Genomic DNA, 17,373 nt, shown 5'->3' on the forward strand with positions numbered 1-17,373 from the left:
GGTTTGCACCTCAGAATGACCGCGTATTTTTTGTGTTATTCGTGTAGTGAGTTTTTTTTTTGTTGAGCCGGATGGCTTGTTGAACGCCGTATGTTGTGTTTTGTTTTGATTTGAAATGTTAGGCAAAAAATCATGATTCATCATTTCAGTGTGATTTAATTAGAAGTGAGGTGCTGTTTTTAGCGTAAAATTTGTAAAGAGCTAATAAATTGTGGTTTGGTTGAGCAATTTAGCAGATATTCATAGCTAATAAATAACTTGAAGAAGCCATACATGGTTACGTGATTATGTTGTTGTATAGTGAAAATCAGTGTTAAAATTGAATGTTCTAGAGATTTATTAATTATGTTTCATCATATTTGATATGTATCTTTGAACACAGCGGTCACCAAAAGTAAGTTTGAAAGAACTTAAAAAACAGACCTCAATTTATTTATAAAGCATTTTCATGGAAATATTGGCATGCAATTTAAATTTATTATTACACCCAACCGGCGGTCGCATGATTGTGATACATGGCGGCATGAAAGTATATCAGAATCTGCATGAAATCTGTCCTCATGCATTTTTTGCGATATAGGGGTATGACATTTTTGCCCGTTACCGACAATTATTCACATTACCGACGGCAGATTGTTTGTATTGCAGAAAAAAAATCTTAACAGAACGAGGATTGAACCATCAACTTCTGGGTTGTTGATCCGACACGTTACCACCGCGCCATGTACGCTCGATGAATGGTGAGGGACAGAGCGCGAACATAATGTTCTCTCTAGAGTGTTGCTCGGAGACGCGCCAGCATTCTATGTGTTGGTGAGAACTGCAGATCGCTGACGTGTTTACACGCGGGCAAAAATGATTTATGGGCTTGCTGCAAAAAATGTAATAAAATATAACATTTTCTGAAGCAAATCCAAGCTTGCAGATTTTGAGATATATTTTTCGTTTGGGTGTAGAAATCCAGTCGAATCATTAATTATTGAAATGTATTTTCCAATCAAAATAGTAAAACTTAAATTTTAATTTCACAGAAGGCAACTGCAAAAAATATTTATGCAGGGTGAAAGGGTAAAAATGAGTCTTAAGTCCAGACCTTATGTGACCCCTATTGACTGTAATAACCTGCAACAATATTTTCAAAACAATACATTTTTAATTTTACACTCGTCTTGGGCAAATTCATTGAAATCTTTGACATTAATGTTAAGTTTTAAAACGAAAAATATTTAAAATTAATAATTAGGGCCATCCATAAACCACGTGGACAATCATTTGAAATCTCATTCATTTTTTCATTTATAACAAGACTTTCTATTTTAAGATTTCTTGCTTTTCTAACTTTGCAGGGTTGTATTTTAGAGTATAACAATACACAGTGCTCCAGATCACAAAATTAAGTGCAAAATTGATTTTCCGGAAAATTGTGATGTTTTGGAGCAATGACAATGTTTTTCTATATAATTTTGCTCGCTGAATCTGAATCCGCCCCCAGAATTGAGTGTCAAAAAAAAACAATTTTTGGTCATATTTAAGGATTTTATGATAGTTTAACTGATTTTGTATGGTTTGCTCAGAAGCTTTCTCTAAATTTGGTCATAGAAGGCAAAGAATGCGAGATCACATTTTGGTGTCTTCGATAAAGTTGCTTGGATTGGCGAGCCCAACCACTTTCTAGAAGACAAAAATAATCCAAAAATATTTCTGAAAAGTTAGAATTTTATGAATATAGAGTAATTTATTTATTTATTTATTTATTTATTTTTTTTTTTTTAATAAGGTTATGATAAGATGACTCTGTGAAAAACTAATTTTTCAAGAGGCCAAATCTCACTGTAACTCAATCCTTTCATCAATGTCAAAAAAGGTTTATTTTCTCAGTTTTCCGAAGTTATGGCTTTCCCATAATTTGAAAACCATGCTCTCTTTCAAAAATGTGTGAAACAGGCAGTGTGAAGATAATTTGTTTGACAATGGTACCGTTTTTTTTTTTCAAAATCCCTTTTATCAGAAATGTAGGGGAGAGTGGAGATACTATGACACAAAACTATGAACTTTTTGGATGAATTGAAAGCTTAAACATTCAACTATGTTTGGCTGATAAGGGTATTTCAACAGATGGACTCTTCGAATCAGGCCAAGTGTTAAAAAAATTAAACTGGCATTTTCAAAATATTTGGGGTAACTTGAACCCAACATTTTGATGAAATCTTAAGCGAAATGTTTCTTATTCATCCAAACTTTAAATTTTGTATAAATGACAGCAATTTCACATAAAACCAGTACGTTTGTGTTCAAAATATAACAAGTTTAGTATGTAAAATATTTAAAAACTTAAAATATTCTGTTCTAGACCAAAATTGAGCATTTTTACAAGAGCTGGTAATTTTTGTTTACAAAACTTTTGAAAAATGGTTCAAACTGCAGTAAGTTATGAACAACTATACTACAGGAAACTATGTACGAAAACCCAGCCCAATTAATTAAGCTTGAGGCTGGTTCCAGTGAATGTAAAAATGCAGGGGTCAAGTCTCCCTAAACAATTGATTGTAAAAATAGTTTGACGATAAATTTGACGCCAAATGCGTTTTGGAGTTTTTTTTATTTATTTTTCTCAGTTTTCTACAATGAATTTTAGTCAATTTCGCACACCATTCTACAACAAAGCCAATTGTATTACCTGCTGATGAGATACAGGCTTGAGATCAAGTTTCCCCAGAGATCAAGACTCCCCCCTCTCCCCTACACAGCTAAAAAAGTAGTAATCCAACTGCGTGTAAAAGGCCTGGGTGTAAAATGAATGTTGCATTATTTTATGCATTTTTATGTGATTTTACACCCTGAAATATGTTGCCCATCAGTATGCCTACTTGACCGAAATATCAAGCTCATAAATGCGTTTATTCTAACGGCTTTACATCGGTCTGATGGCCGAGTGGGCTAAGGCGCCAGTCCTTACTGTTGGTGCCGGGTCGGGAATCCCGTCGGTTTCAACTTTTTTAATGTTTGCAAAAATTGTACATCAGTGTGTAGAGGTGGGCAAAACCGCTCTTTTTTAGGAGCCACTCATTTTCGTTCGCTCATTAAAAAGAGCCGCTTTTTTGAACGACTCTTTTGTTCTTTTTCAAAATTTGGATGAAAAGGTTTTTTTTAGAATTTACAAATTATTTGATAAAAAATAAATAAAACTGAAAACGAGAAGATGCCCTTGAAAACCATAGGTCTTTGCGGAGTTCTACTCGAACCTAAACATTCGAGTAATTGAATGGCATCCAAGCTTAAATCTAAGATGTTGGAAAAATTGCTATTAATTTTAAAATTGCGTTTTTTTCTGCAAGAATTGAACTTATGCTGATATTTTATTTGGAGAAAACATTCTGTTAACCCTTTTCTACATTCTGATTTAATTGATAAAGTCTAGAAATGCTAAAGTTTAATCGGACAAAAGAATTTATTTTTCCCATTTTTTTTTTCTAAACTATTCAGTAAATTTTTTGTAATGTTTAACAAATTATGCAATTCGAAATGCATAAATTTGTATTCCGGTAATACTTTTAAGTACAATCAGTTGTTAAGTGAAATGTTTCTCATGTTATTTAAAAAATCATTTACTCTTGGGATAATTTTTTTTTAAGTATTGTAATATTTGAAATTACATTTTCATTTCTCAAAAACACTCATTTTACTCATTTTTTTGAAATTCAATAAATTATATTTATAACAGAAATCATGCCATCGTGAGCCGGTTCTTTCAAAAGACCGAATTTTTAAAAAGAATCGCGGTTCTTTTTTTGTGAGCTACGGTACTTTCGCTCTTTTCGCTGAACCGGCTCTTTGAGCGACTCGCTCTTTTTTGCCCACCTCTATCAGTGTGTAATATTTAGTGTTTATTTTGACGGAGGTAATGTGCATGCTTTTGCATGCGATTTTACCATCGGACTTTTTGCTGTGTATATCTTTTTTCTTGCACCATCCTTAAATGTACATAAATTATGTTTTTTTAGTCTCCTTATCATATAAAACAATCAAAATTTGGAAATTGAACTTTGAGTGAAAACGAGTCAAATAAAAAAATGAAATGTTCTAATCATAATCTACAACTTTGCTCGAAAAAAAATTTGAAGTTGTAGAGAATATCTCGTAAACTTAACTAAAATGTATTTTAGGTAGAGTAAGAAATTTCATTCGAAGGAATATGGACAAGACTTGTTGCTTGCAAAAATACAACAGCCGTTAATTACAGAAAATTCTGAGAATAAAATTTCAAGCCATTTGCTATTTAGATACTGCTGACTTGTGATTTTTTACTCTTTTTCAGTAACGTTTGCCTAAGTGTGATGAATGCCACAAAATCTGATCAAATTTGCACAACGGGAATTTGGCAGTTTTAAAGTCAACTCTGATGCACTGACAAAAGCATTTCAAAAAAAAAGTTGCACACTGTCGGTACATCGAAAGTGCATTTCACTGTAGCGCTTCGGAGGTTTTTTGCGCTTAAACCGGCAGGTCTCAGATTGCAGCTGAACCGTTTCGACTTGGCTGTGATGTATTGTGTTGCTGCTATTGCATGGTCTGAGACTGTGCCTGCTAATGGTGGTCGAGAGTGCCAAACTGCTGACTACGATAAGGGTGGCCCTATCGGAATTGTTCCAGAATTGTGATGTTCTTTTTGGGTTCTGAAAAAAGAGTTTAAAGGGAGTTTTTGTCAAACCTATCTAAAAAATAAATGTTGAACGCAAGGTTGAAACGAATTTAGCCAAATATGCCCGTCCTAAACTTGCTAGTGCAAGGAAAATTGCATTTTTCACATGTTTTAGTATGATTGCATTCTCCGTCAGAGAATACCAGCAGAAGGATAGCAAATGGTGCAACCAAAAACTAACGAAACAAAAAAACCCAAATCGAAATAAAAGCTCTTCCCACAAAAAAAAGAAGGCCTAATCTAGCCTCTTTGCAAACTCTTCCAAAACTAGGAAAAGAGCTTTGTAGGCCAAGTGACACTTTGCGTAGAATGCTTCTGCAGCTCCTGCAGCCGTTGCAAAACTTCAACCTGGACCTCCAGGTTGGTTCGGAAAGTTCGCCATCTGGTGCAGGGCATTTACGCGGGCGCACAATCAAAGTTGTTCAGGACCTCGACCCGCGTGAACCTGGCCGGGTCCGCTCGTTAGAAGTCACGGAATGTAAAGTTTTAACGCGGGGTGACCAACCAGACTTTGCGCATCGCAGCAACAGTAAAACAAAAAGGTGAAAAGCGTGGGGTGGCCACCATGCTGCTATTTTAACGACTTTTGGATGGAAGTTTGAGCGGGGTTGGGAGTTGATTCTGATGGGTTTTTCGAGGATTGTGGGTTTTTTTTGGCAAAAAAAAACAAGGGCAACGTCTGCTGAAGGGAGAGATTTTAAATTTCAAACACAAACTGGAACTTTTATGAGCGAGTGGCTGAACAACACTATCGCTCATGTCGAAAACGTTGAGAGGGATGTGAACAAAAGAGAATGGATTAAATTCGTTGAAAATAGTAAATTTCATGAACATCACAGTTCCACGTTCGGGATTTTAAGTATGTACTCTTTTTTTTTAATTTGCTACTTTTAATTTTTAATTTTAATTTTAATTTTTAAGCCAAACCGCGGTTGCATTCGACTCGTCTTAGGATGCTATTGAATATAATAAAGATCTGGTAACACTAATTAACACCAGGTCTCAAAACATTTTACGAAAATGATTTCCGGAACTATTATGTTACCCATCGTTGAAAAGGTAATTGAAAGTCCTAAAAAAAATTAAAACCTTGTGTTGTGACTGTTTAAGGTAAATCCAATAATCAAATGCGAATGTTCATCCTGACCAAAAATTTGTATAATTTAAGTAAAAGAGGGGCTAATTCAACAAAAAATGGTCCATACATGTAGAAAGCTCCAAATTTCATTTTACAGATAATTCAATATATCCACTAAAAAGTTGTCCCATCACTTCAGAAAGTTTCCAAATTTTCAATGTTTTGTTTGGGAATGCATGTTTTGCATTATATCCATAAATTAAAAAGATATTTAGCAGACTTTTGACTAAGGCTGTGGTGTCCAGTATTTTTTCAACTACTTCGACCCTGTCTCCGGCTTCTGAAAATTTAGCGATTCTGACTCCAGCTTTTCGAAAATTAGCGAATCAAACTCCGACTCCGTTTCCAACTGTTCAAACTCGAGCTATTGAAGATTAAATAAATCCGACTCTGAATCCAGCTTCTATGAACTAACTGAGTCCGACTCCGACTTCAGCTCTACAAAAAGACTCAACTCAATCGACACCGGCTCCGATTCCACAGTAAAAAGCAAAGCAATCCACTTTAACGACCCCCGCGTCTTTTGTTGGCTCTGTTGCAAGTTTCTGCTCATTTCTAGGCGTCCGAACCTCTCTTTACGCAAATGGACCGACGTTTTACTTCCCCATCCGATATAAGGCCAGGAGGATAAGGCGGGAATCGAACCAGCGCCCCACAGCAACTTGGGGATCGGCAGCCGAAGCCGCTAACCACCGCGCCACGAGGCCCTCCGATTCCATAGTAGTGTATCCCAAAAAAAGGCTATGTTGTGGAATCATTCGGGCACACCCAGATTTCGATAGGTTTTTGCCTCAGAAACAATGTTTTCAAACAACGAAAAAATTACAAAAATCGTTAAGAGCTCGTGATTTGCAATTTAATGATAAAAAGTCTGTTTTCATTTTAAAAAATATCATATTTTTTCTTAAAATTTTAATTCAAATCAAAGTTGAGGTTTCTATAATCTGTATTCAAAAAAATACATTTATGTACACTAAAATTGGATAATCTTTTCTGAGATTCGATATAAAAGTAGTCTCTATTCTGCAGATTCATTTGAGATGATACTTGAGCAATTCTCTACCAAAACCGGAAATGGATTCCATGGATTCCAATTCGTATTTTTTGATTTGGCTCAAACTTTGTGGGGGCCTTCCCTATGACCAAATAAACTATTTTGTGTGATTGGTTCATCCATACAAGTCTCCATACAATTTTAGCTGCTGTCCATACAAAAATGGTGTGTAAATATTCAAACAGCTGCAACTTTGAGTGAATTTTCTAATCAATTTGGTGTCTTCGGCAAAGTTTGAGCCATAAAGAAACATGGTCAAAAAATCTGCTGGCGAGTTATGAATTTTTGAAAAAATAGTGATTTTTTGAAAAAATCGAAGTTTCATGCAAAAACAAGTTTGACATTATTTTTTAATGCAAAATTGAATTTGCAATCGAAAAGAACTTTACAGATTTTTTGATAAAGGGCTCCGTTTTCAAGATATAGCCACCGAAAGTTTGATTTTAGCGAAATATTTGCAGTTTTTCAATTTTTAAAAATAGTGACCGTGAGTGACCATTTATAAAAACATTTCTTTTTGAAAAATTCAGAAAATTTGCTATAAATTGTCTAAGAGACATTGAAGATTGGACCTCGGGTTGCTGAGATAGAGCCGCTTTAAGAAAAAGAAACATGAAAATTGAAGTTTTCTTAATCTCACCAAAACAACCCACCATTTTCTAATGACCATATCTCAGCAAATAATGCATGAAACATTCGTGAAATTTTCCGATCTTTTCGAAAAAAATATTTTGAAATTTTTTAAATCAAGACTTAGGAGCGAGGGCTCAACCTGACCAAAATACGAGAATTTCCCCTACATGATGTGAACAAATTATGCGTTTTTTCTATTGTAATCCATGATCTTATAAAAAACATTTTAATCTTCCTTCGCAGCTCCAACTCCCAGTGATCTCTATAAAATAACATAAAATGCAGCACTCACTGTCGAGCTCGACAAATCTGATGTTCATCATGCCTTCCGAGGACAGCGAAGTCGAGTGCAACGAAGAAAATGTCGTCGTAAGTAAATCATCTTGTTGACTATCTGTGACTCCATTTGCTCCAGGGTGAGGGCTTTTAGTGACTATTTTCTGCCCTTTTCTTTTTAAACTTAATCAGGACTGCGTCGATGGAGATCACTGCAGGTCCGAAGTTCTGTTCAAATCTAACAAAATAATTAGGGTCAAAGTGCACTGCACATTGAATTGAATAAGAGTTGCTCAAATTCAAAACAGGTCCCAAAACAAGTCTAATTCTTATCATTGCCAAAAACGAACAATCAACCTCTCTCAAAAAGAAACCCCACAAATTTCGGTTGTCAAACACAAATTAAAAACTTGAACCAACTATACATGACAGGTTCGGAGCACAAAATTGAAAACCAAACACTTTTCCCAAGTTTGTTCAGGCACCGACGACAACCTGAAACTTCCTGTATCTTCCTGGTTGATACACACACCCACACAAGTCTCTCTTCCGAATAAATCATATTCTCGCAAGAAGGATGCAAATCTACTGCAAGTTTCTGAAGTAGATACGGGCAGTGCAACTCCACAGAGTCCAATCTGAACACGGGGTGACATTGCCCTCTCCGCACAGACCCCATCGATCGTCTTGTGGACACTCAACTCCGGGGGTTCCGGCGATGACGGTGGAGAAAACCAATGCGCCGGGCCAAAAGTTTAAGTCTTTGTGCACCACCACCACCACCACTATACAGCAGTTAGTAGTACTTTTGCGAAGAACCTGGAAATTTAAATATAAATTGATTTTGTCACTCAACTAACCCGAAGCTGATGCTGCTGGGAACAACTTGCTGCTGTTCGAATAAAAGTTTCACCTTTCGGGGAGCTCTTTCTTTGCCCTGTCAGCAAATTAAGCTGCCCAAAGTTTGGGACTGGGATTTGGGATTTGGAACAGCTTATCGGGGCTGGCATGGAGAGAAAAGGCTAGTGCAGGGTTGGGCCAAGAAGTTTGTTGTACCGATATCAGTTGGAGCCACCCAGCTTGCACAAGGACGTCATCATTCGTTTTTAGAGGAGCAGGATTTGTTGTTCGAGGAGAAGTTGACTTGAATCGATTGTTGTTTTGGAGAAGAAAAATAAATGTTTCTCATCAAATCATTGAGATGACACAAACTCCCTTGTATTTCATCAATTGTTTTTGCAGGGTAATAATATTTTTATTTTCATTTACACATGCAATTTGAAATTTTTGAAAAAATCTGAGTATTTTTTAAATCATGATGAAACTGGAACATTTTGAGTTGAAACTTCAAGAAAAATAAATGGCGTTGCGAAATGTTACCTCAGAATAGAGCAGTGAATGACCAATGGTTAAAGCTGCCAAAAATAAATGTAATAACAACAACAACTCTCAGGGTTCTAATCGAGCGACGAAACCTTGCAATAAAAATGTTGGAACCAATTTATACTAATTTTGTACAAAAACAACAAACTTGATGAACATTTGTTTATAGCAATAATTATTGCTAACTTGTTTTTTTTTTCTCGAGTATGAATACCCGTCTTTTTCAAATTTTGTATGAAAATCGCATTTTAAAAAGCTTCATCATCCCGGTACGAGAATCGAACTCACAACCTCTGGATTCGAAATCCAGCACACCGCTAGTCAAACCCCATCTCTTACCGGTCAGTATTCCCAGTGAGCAGTTTTACTCTTTGAAAGTATCTGACTTTGCCAAGCCAGACAGGAACGAACCCATCACCTTCCGTTTAAAAAAGTGAAACTCGTAACCTCACGGCCACGGTAGCTCGGCAAACGCTTTTTAACCCATGTACATATGATATAAGATTTAGTGCGAGGAAAAACAACAACAAAAAGTTTTTGAAAATTAAAAAGAAAAATAATTTCAAACGAGAGTGCATTCAAAAACCCAAATCGTGCGTGCGCCCCCCCCCCCCACCCCTCCCTCCATCACCCGTTTTTGGGCGGCTGTACCCCAGGTTAGGGGCGGCCCAAAACAACCTGGTGTTCGATTCCTTCTACTTGTGAGCGGCTGTTCCCCACGTTAGGGCGGCTCCAAAGAAGAGGTTGACCCCCTCTTTGAGCGTCTGTTCTCCAGGTTAGGGGCGGCTCAAAGAAACCGGTGTCCTGCTCCATCGTCGAGGTAAGCGTCTGTTCTCCATGTTAGGGGCGGCTTACTGCAGGTAGAGTTAGCCCCCCGAGCGTCTGTTCCCCAGGTTAGGGGCGGCTCGAATCAGCGTCTGTACCCCAGGTTAGGGGCGGCTGACTAACAGTCCCAGTGCCAGGGTGGGACTCTAAACAGTCCTGGTACGACGGTCCTCCGGCGAGACAGGGGGTTGGTGATGGCTACACGCACCCGCCGTAAAACTCAAGTGCAGAGAGCTCCAAATGCGAGCCGATCCAATCGCCGACCCGATTTTCGGGGATCCAGGGATTGGAAACTCGGGACGTGGAACTGCAGGTCTCTCAACTTCGATAGGAGCGACCGCATTCTTCACAATGAATTGCGGGTCCGCGGTCTCGAAGTCGTGGCGCTGCAGGAGGTGTGCTGGACGGGGAAGGACCACCGAGAATTCGGTGGGTATACTATGTATTGGAGCGGCGATACACACGAGCTGGGGACAGCTTTTATCGTGCTGGGTGAAATGGCGAAGCGCGTGATTGGGTGGTGGCCAGTCAACGACAGAATGTGCCGGTTGAGAATCAAGGGCCGATTCTTCAACCTGAGCATCATCAACGTGCACAGCCCGCACATGGGAAGCGACGCCGATGACAAGGACGCTTTCTACGAGCTTCTTGACCGCGAGTACAGGAAGTGTCCAAAACACGACGTCAAGATTGTCATCGGCGACTTGAACGCTCAAGTTGGCCAGGAGGAGGAGTTTAGACCGGTTATTGGGAGGTTCAGCGCTCACCAGCAGACGAACGAGAACGGCCTACGACTCATCGATTTCGCTACCTCCCGAAACATGGCCATACGTAGTACCTTCTTCCAGCACACCTCCTATACAAGTACACCTGGAGATCACCAAACGACACGGAGACGCAAATCGACCATGTTCTCATCGATGGTCGGCACTTCTCGGACATAATCGACGTCAGAACCTACCGTGGCGCGGACATCGACTCGGACCACTACCTGGTGGTGGCAAAGCTGCGCCAACGCCTGTCTGAGGTCAACAAGATCCGGTACCGTCGCCCGCAGCGGTATAATCTGGAGCGGCTCAAGGATCCTGAGGTCGCTACCCAGTACGCGCGGGAACTCGAAGCTGCGTTGCCTGACGAGGGTGAGCTTGCCGAAGCCCCTCTGGAGGCCTGCTGGAGCCATATGGAAGCAGCCATCAACGCAGCGGCATCGAGCGCCATCGGGTACGTGGACCGAGTTCGACGGAACGGCTGGATTGACGAGGAATGTCAGGCGATTTGGGACGAGAAGAAAGCAGCGCGGGACAAGTGGCTGCTGCGCAACACCCGTGGGAACAAGGAGTCGTACAAACAGTTGCGAAGACAGCAAACCCATCTCTTTCGGGACAAGAAGCGCCGCCTGGAAGAGTTGGAGTTCCAGGATATGGAGCAGCTGTATCGCTCCAACGAAACGCGTAAGTTCTACAAGAAACTCAGTCAATCCCGGACTGGCTTCATGCCGCGAGCCGAAATGTGCCGGGATAAGGACGGAGGAATCTTGACGGACGAGCGTAAGGTGATCGAAAGGTGGAAGCAGCACTTCGACGAGCACCTGAACGGCCCAGAGGCGGAGTACCAGGGCGACGGGAGAAACGACGTCAGCGGTATGGTGGACTGCGAGGACGAGCCAGCACCCACGATGAGGGAAGTTAAGGATGCCATCAAGAAGCTGAAGAACAACAAAGCAGCGGGTAAGGATGGTATCGGTGCTGAACTCATCAAGATGGGCCCGGACAAGCTGGCGGCCTGTCTACACCGGCTGATTGTCAAGGTCTGGGACACAGAACAGCTACCGGAGGAGTGGAAAGAGGGAGTAATATGCCCGATCTACAAGAAGGGGGACAAGTTGGAATGTGAGAACTATCGAGCCATCACTATTCTCAACGCGGCCTACAAAGTGCTGTCTCAGATCATCTTCATCGCCCCCGAAATCTTCACGCTGCATCATCTTCTGTCGTCTGTCGGAGCGAGCAAAGGATTTCGTTGGGCCGTACCAAGCCGGTTTTGTGGAGGGGAAATCGACGACGGACCAAATCTTTTTGCTACGCCAAATCCTCCAAAAATGTCGCGAGTACCAGATCCCGACGCACCACCTGTTCATCGATTTCAAAGCCGCGTACGACTCGGTCGATCGCGAAGAGCTATGGAAGATCATGTACGAGAACGGCTTTCCCAGGAAGCTGATCAGACTGGTGAAATCAACGATGGACGGGGCACGGTGCAGCGTGAAGATTTCGGGGGCGATGTCCGACCCGATCGAATCGCGCAAGGGACTGCGACAAGGCGACGGTATCTCCGGCCTCTGTTTCAACATTGGGCTTGAAGGTGTAATGAGGCGAGCGGGCTTCAACATGCGGGGCACGATTATCAACCGATCCAGCCAGTTCATCTGCTACGCCGACGACATGGACATTGTCGGCAGGACGTTCGAGGAGGTGGCCAGGCGGTACACCGAATTGAAGCGGGAAGCAAAGAAGGTTGGATTGAAGGTGAATGTGGCGAAGACGAAATATCTGCTGGCAGGAGGAACCGAGTCCCTTAGGGCTCGCATAGGACCGAACGTGACGATCGACGGCGACGAGTTCGAGGTCGTGGAGGAGTTTGTGTACCTCGGATCATTGGTAACGTCGGACAACAACTGCAGCAGAGAAATTCGGAGGCGCATCATCACCGGTAGTCGTGCCTACTACGGACTCCACAAGACCCTACGGTTTGGTCATCTTTCCCGGCGTACAAAGTGCACCATGTACGAAACGCTGATAAGACCGGTCGTTCTCTACGGGCACGAGACGTGGACGATGCTCGAGGAGGACCTGCAAGCGCTTGAAGTTTTCGAACGGCGAGTGCTTAGGACGATCTTTGGCGGCGTGCGTGAGAACACGGTATGGAGGAGAAGGATGAACCACGAGCTGGCGCAACTCTACGGCAAGCCAAACATTCGGAAAGTCGCCAAAGCTGGCCGAATCAGGTGGGCCGGACACGTCGCGAGAATGCCGGACGCGCTGGATGCGCGCCAACCGAACCAGACTATTGGTGTTTAATTCGGAGCCGTCTGGAACGCGGCGGAGGGGGGCGCAACGTGCAAGGTGGTTAGACCAAGTGGAGGAAGATCTTCGAAGTGTGGGAGTCCCGAGTCGGAATTGGAGAGTAGCAGCCCAAGACCGAGTTCAGTGGCAGCGCATCTGGAGACAGCTCATGACCCGGGGGTTGTCTGAGCAGTAAAAGTAAAGTAAAGTAACATATCCCAATCTCCATAATAGACCATTTCCCAAATTATCGTTCCACAGAAATCCTTTCGCCATGATGGCCCATTCCTCAGGACAAATCATTCCCTACAAATGTTTGTTGCTGTGGATTATTCAAAAGAAGGGTTAATTTATATGAAAATAAATAATGAAAGTTAAAGATTTTCATTTCTTTTTTTCATATATTCAAAACTTCAAGTCTTCTTAAAAAACAAAGTTTCAATCTCTATGGATTTCATGTTCCTTGCTAAAAATTTAACCGTTTTTTGAAACATCTTCAAAAACAAAAACAAAAACAAAAACAAAAACAAAAACAAAAACAAAAACAAAAACAAAAACAAAAACAAAAACAAAAACAAAAACAAAAACAAAAACAAAAACAAAAACAAAAACAAAAACAAAAACAAAAACAAAAACAAAAACAAAAACAAAAACAAAAACAAAAACAAAAACAAAAACAAAACAAAAACAAAAACAAAAACAAAAACAAAAACAAAAACAAAAACAAAAACAAAAACAAAAACAAAAACAAAAACAAAAACAAAAACAAAAACAAAACAAAAACAAAAACAAAACAAAAACAAAAACAAAAACAAAAACAAAAACAAAAACAAAAACAAAAACAAAAACAAAAACAAAAAAACAAAAACAAAAACAAAAACAAAAACAAAAACAAAAACAAAAACAAAAACAAAAACAAAAACAAAAACAAAAACAAAAACAAAAACAAAAACAAAAACAAAAACAAAAACAAAACAAAAACAAAAACAAAAACAAAAACAAAAACAAAAACAAAAACAAAAACAAAAACAAAAACAAAACAAAAACAAAAACAAAAACAAAAACAAAAACAAAAAAAACAAAACAAAAACAAAAACAAAAACAAAACAAAAACAAAAACAAAACAAAAACAAAAACAAAAACAAAAACAAAAACAAAAACAAAAACAAAAACAAAAACAAAAACAAAAACAAAAACAAAAACAAAAACAAAAACAAAAACAAAAACAAAAACAAAAACAAAAACAAAAACAAAACAAAAACAAAACAAAACAAAAACAAAAACAAAAACAAAAACAAAAACAAAAACAAAAACAAAAACAAAAACAAAAACAAAAACAAAAACAAAAACAAAAACAAAAACAAAAACAAAACAAAAACAAAAACAAAAACAAAAACAAAAACAAAAACAAAAACAAAAACAAAAACAAAAACAAAAACAAAAACAAAAACAAAAACAAAAACAAAAACAAAAACAAAAACAAAACAAAAACAAAAACAAAAACAAAAACAAAAACAAAAACAAAAACAAAAACAAAAACAAAAACAAAAACAAAAAAACAAAAACAAAAACAAAAACAAAAACAAAAACAAAAACAAAAACAAAAACAAAAACAAAAACAAAAACAAAAACAAAAACAAAAACAAAAACAAAAACAAAAACAAAAACAAAAACAAAAACAAAAACAAAAACAAAAACAAAAACAAAAACAAACCCGGGCAGAAAGTTACATCTTCCTGAAAACTTGTCATGTTCGCAAAAACACAAACATGTCAAGTACCTGTTAACTTCCAGTTAAGAGTTAATCAAACATAAACGCGAACATAATTTACTCTACGCATATCAAAAAATTATCAACTTAAGTTCGTGTTGGAAACTTCAAATTATCATGCTATGGTGCGGAAAAATATCATCCATAAACATAAAATTATCCCGACCAGTTCATTTTTTTCCTGTAAAAATATGGGGTGAAAAGTATCATTCAAAAACATAAAAGTATTATAACAAGTTGTGATGTTTCCAGATATTTTTTTTCTGTAATAATTTGGTTGCTTTAGAAAGCGTAATAAACAGTATGAAAATATAAGTTTTATATAGACTGTTTTTCAATTGTATTTTAATAAAACAAATTAATTTAATGATATAATGTGATTTTCTAGTAAAATTTATTTTTATTAAATAAGCCTAAAATTAAAAACTATAGCATACAATCTGCTGGAAGACTAAACATAATGACAATCTAAATTTTTTTAAATATTTGTATACAGTCATCCCTCATATTCGGAACAGTTTACAGATCGGCCAATATTCAAAAAATCATAGAAAATCGATAATTGAACAAAATGATTCGCTTTTACCTTCATTTGAAAGCTGTTTTGCGATCTTTCGAATGCTGTATCGAACAACTGTAAATTTTATCGTTTTATAACAATTTTTTGAAGAAAAACTTTGACCCTTGAAATCTACAAATTCGGAACACTTTTTTCTTACGATGTAAACAATCTTTTTTATCGCTCCAGGGGTACATATTTAAAAAAATAATGACTGCACTCTGAAACCAATAAAAACTCATGCTTAGTAATGTTTTATGAATGGTCTGCTAACTTTTTTTGTGAAAATATCAGTTAAATTAAAATCCACAATTGTGGGAGGCACAATAACATCCCACAATTATGGAACAGGCAATTTGGAAGCAGCATTTTGCTGCTCTGAATAAAACAATCTCGAAATGCAGTTTTTTGTTTTAAAAGTACTACTTATATTAATGAAATAGCAAAAGAATGTCCAAATAAAGGTCCTTAACACTCAAACGCTCGGGTAGTCATTTGACCCCTATTTTTTTTTCTTAAAAATCCCATAACTTTTGATAGAATTGACCAATTTGGATGCTTCCGGTTGCAAAAGATCCAGATTTGTCTATATTTTTAACTGCCACATTGGGGACAAATGTACCGGAGATATTCCGGATTATGTTGGGGTACCTCGGCCCTCCTATATGGGTATTTGGCCAATATAATAAAAACTTTTCAACATAAAAATTTCGGAAATGATGCAAAACAACAAGGCATCATCCTAATACATCATCCTGCAAAAATTATTGACATGGTTAAGTCCTACGGGGCAGCGGAGCCGGTTCCAGTTGAGCACCAATTGACATCAGCTCAGTGAACCGTTTCCGGAAAGAACCTGTTCCGGTGCCCGAAGGTCTTTAGCATGTCATGTATCTATGCAGGATGATGTTTTAGGATGATGCCTTGAAGTTTTGCATCATTTCCGATTTTATTCTGTTGAAAAGTTTTTATTATATTGGCCAAACACCCATATAGGAGGGCCGAGGTACCCCAACAGAATCCGGAATATCTCCGGTAAAAATGGACCACAGTTGTCCCCCATCTGACAATTAAAAATATAGACAAATCTGGATCTTTTGCACCCGGAAGCATCCAAATTGGTCAATTCTATCAAAAGTTATGAGATTTTTAAGAAAAAAAATAGAGGTCAAATGACTACCCGAGCGTTTGAGTGTTAAAATAGTAGGGTACACAGAAAAGATGCATTTGGCATGCTTTTGACAAATTATCACAAAAGTGTCCCGAATTTGTGGGTGTTCCGAATATGTGGGATGGCTGTATCATTTGCCGTATAATTCGAATTAATTCAAAGTTTAGTGTGAATAAGTAAGGCTGGTACAAATTTTATTTAAAGTTTTTGTAAATCCTCCCTTCGAAGTATGCCCGAAAAATCAGGGGGCAACAAAAATTGCATCCAATATTGCATACAACTAACAATATTAAAATAAATCAAACTTTTAGTAAAGCCAAGTCAAAGAAAAAGCTTCGAAAATCTGTACAATTGAACTAAACAAATCAATAATGCACTAATTTATTTGCAGCGGCCGCTGAAAATTTTCCTGAAATTCTAGCAAACCTATTTGAAAGTGTAGAAATTTGTAAATATTGTCAAGGCGGAAGCGTTACAACTGGGTAACGTGGCTCGGTCTTATACAAAAATTTAAATTTATAAAATTTCCAAACAAAAAAAAAAATAAACAAAAATATGTTCTTTAAAGGAAAGAATCTAAAAAATATATGCAATCCTTATCAATAAATAATTTATTTTCAGAATTTTATATCAATCTGTCAAAAGTCAATAATGTGTATTCAAAATCAGCATAAATAACAGAATGAAAAACTTAACTTTTCTAAACAAACATTGAAATGTTTGAAAGAATTTCTAAACTGAAGTGATAGGTTCACTTTGAAATAATAATTCTCGTACATACCTTGTTAATCCTCTTCAAATG

General features: G+C 38.0%; 1 protein-coding gene across 1 annotated transcript in view; it reads left to right on the forward strand.

Moving 5' to 3' along the window:
* Positions 1-17,373, forward strand: part of LOC6044177 — a 192,286-nt gene continuing 174,913 nt past the window's right edge. Inside the window, exons 1-3 of the mRNA XM_038254279.1 lie at positions 1-117; positions 234-394; positions 7,768-7,893. Of these exons, the coding sequence (XP_038110207.1) occupies positions 7,804-7,893 (90 nt within the window). The 5' untranslated portion in view covers positions 1-117; positions 234-394; positions 7,768-7,803. The remainder of the gene's footprint in view (positions 118-233; positions 395-7,767; positions 7,894-17,373) is intronic.

The sequence above is a fragment of the Culex quinquefasciatus genome, chromosome 2 (genome assembly GCF_015732765.1).
Source record: "Culex quinquefasciatus strain JHB chromosome 2, VPISU_Cqui_1.0_pri_paternal, whole genome shotgun sequence".
In the NCBI taxonomy this organism is placed as follows: Eukaryota; Metazoa; Arthropoda; class Insecta; order Diptera; family Culicidae; genus Culex; species Culex quinquefasciatus.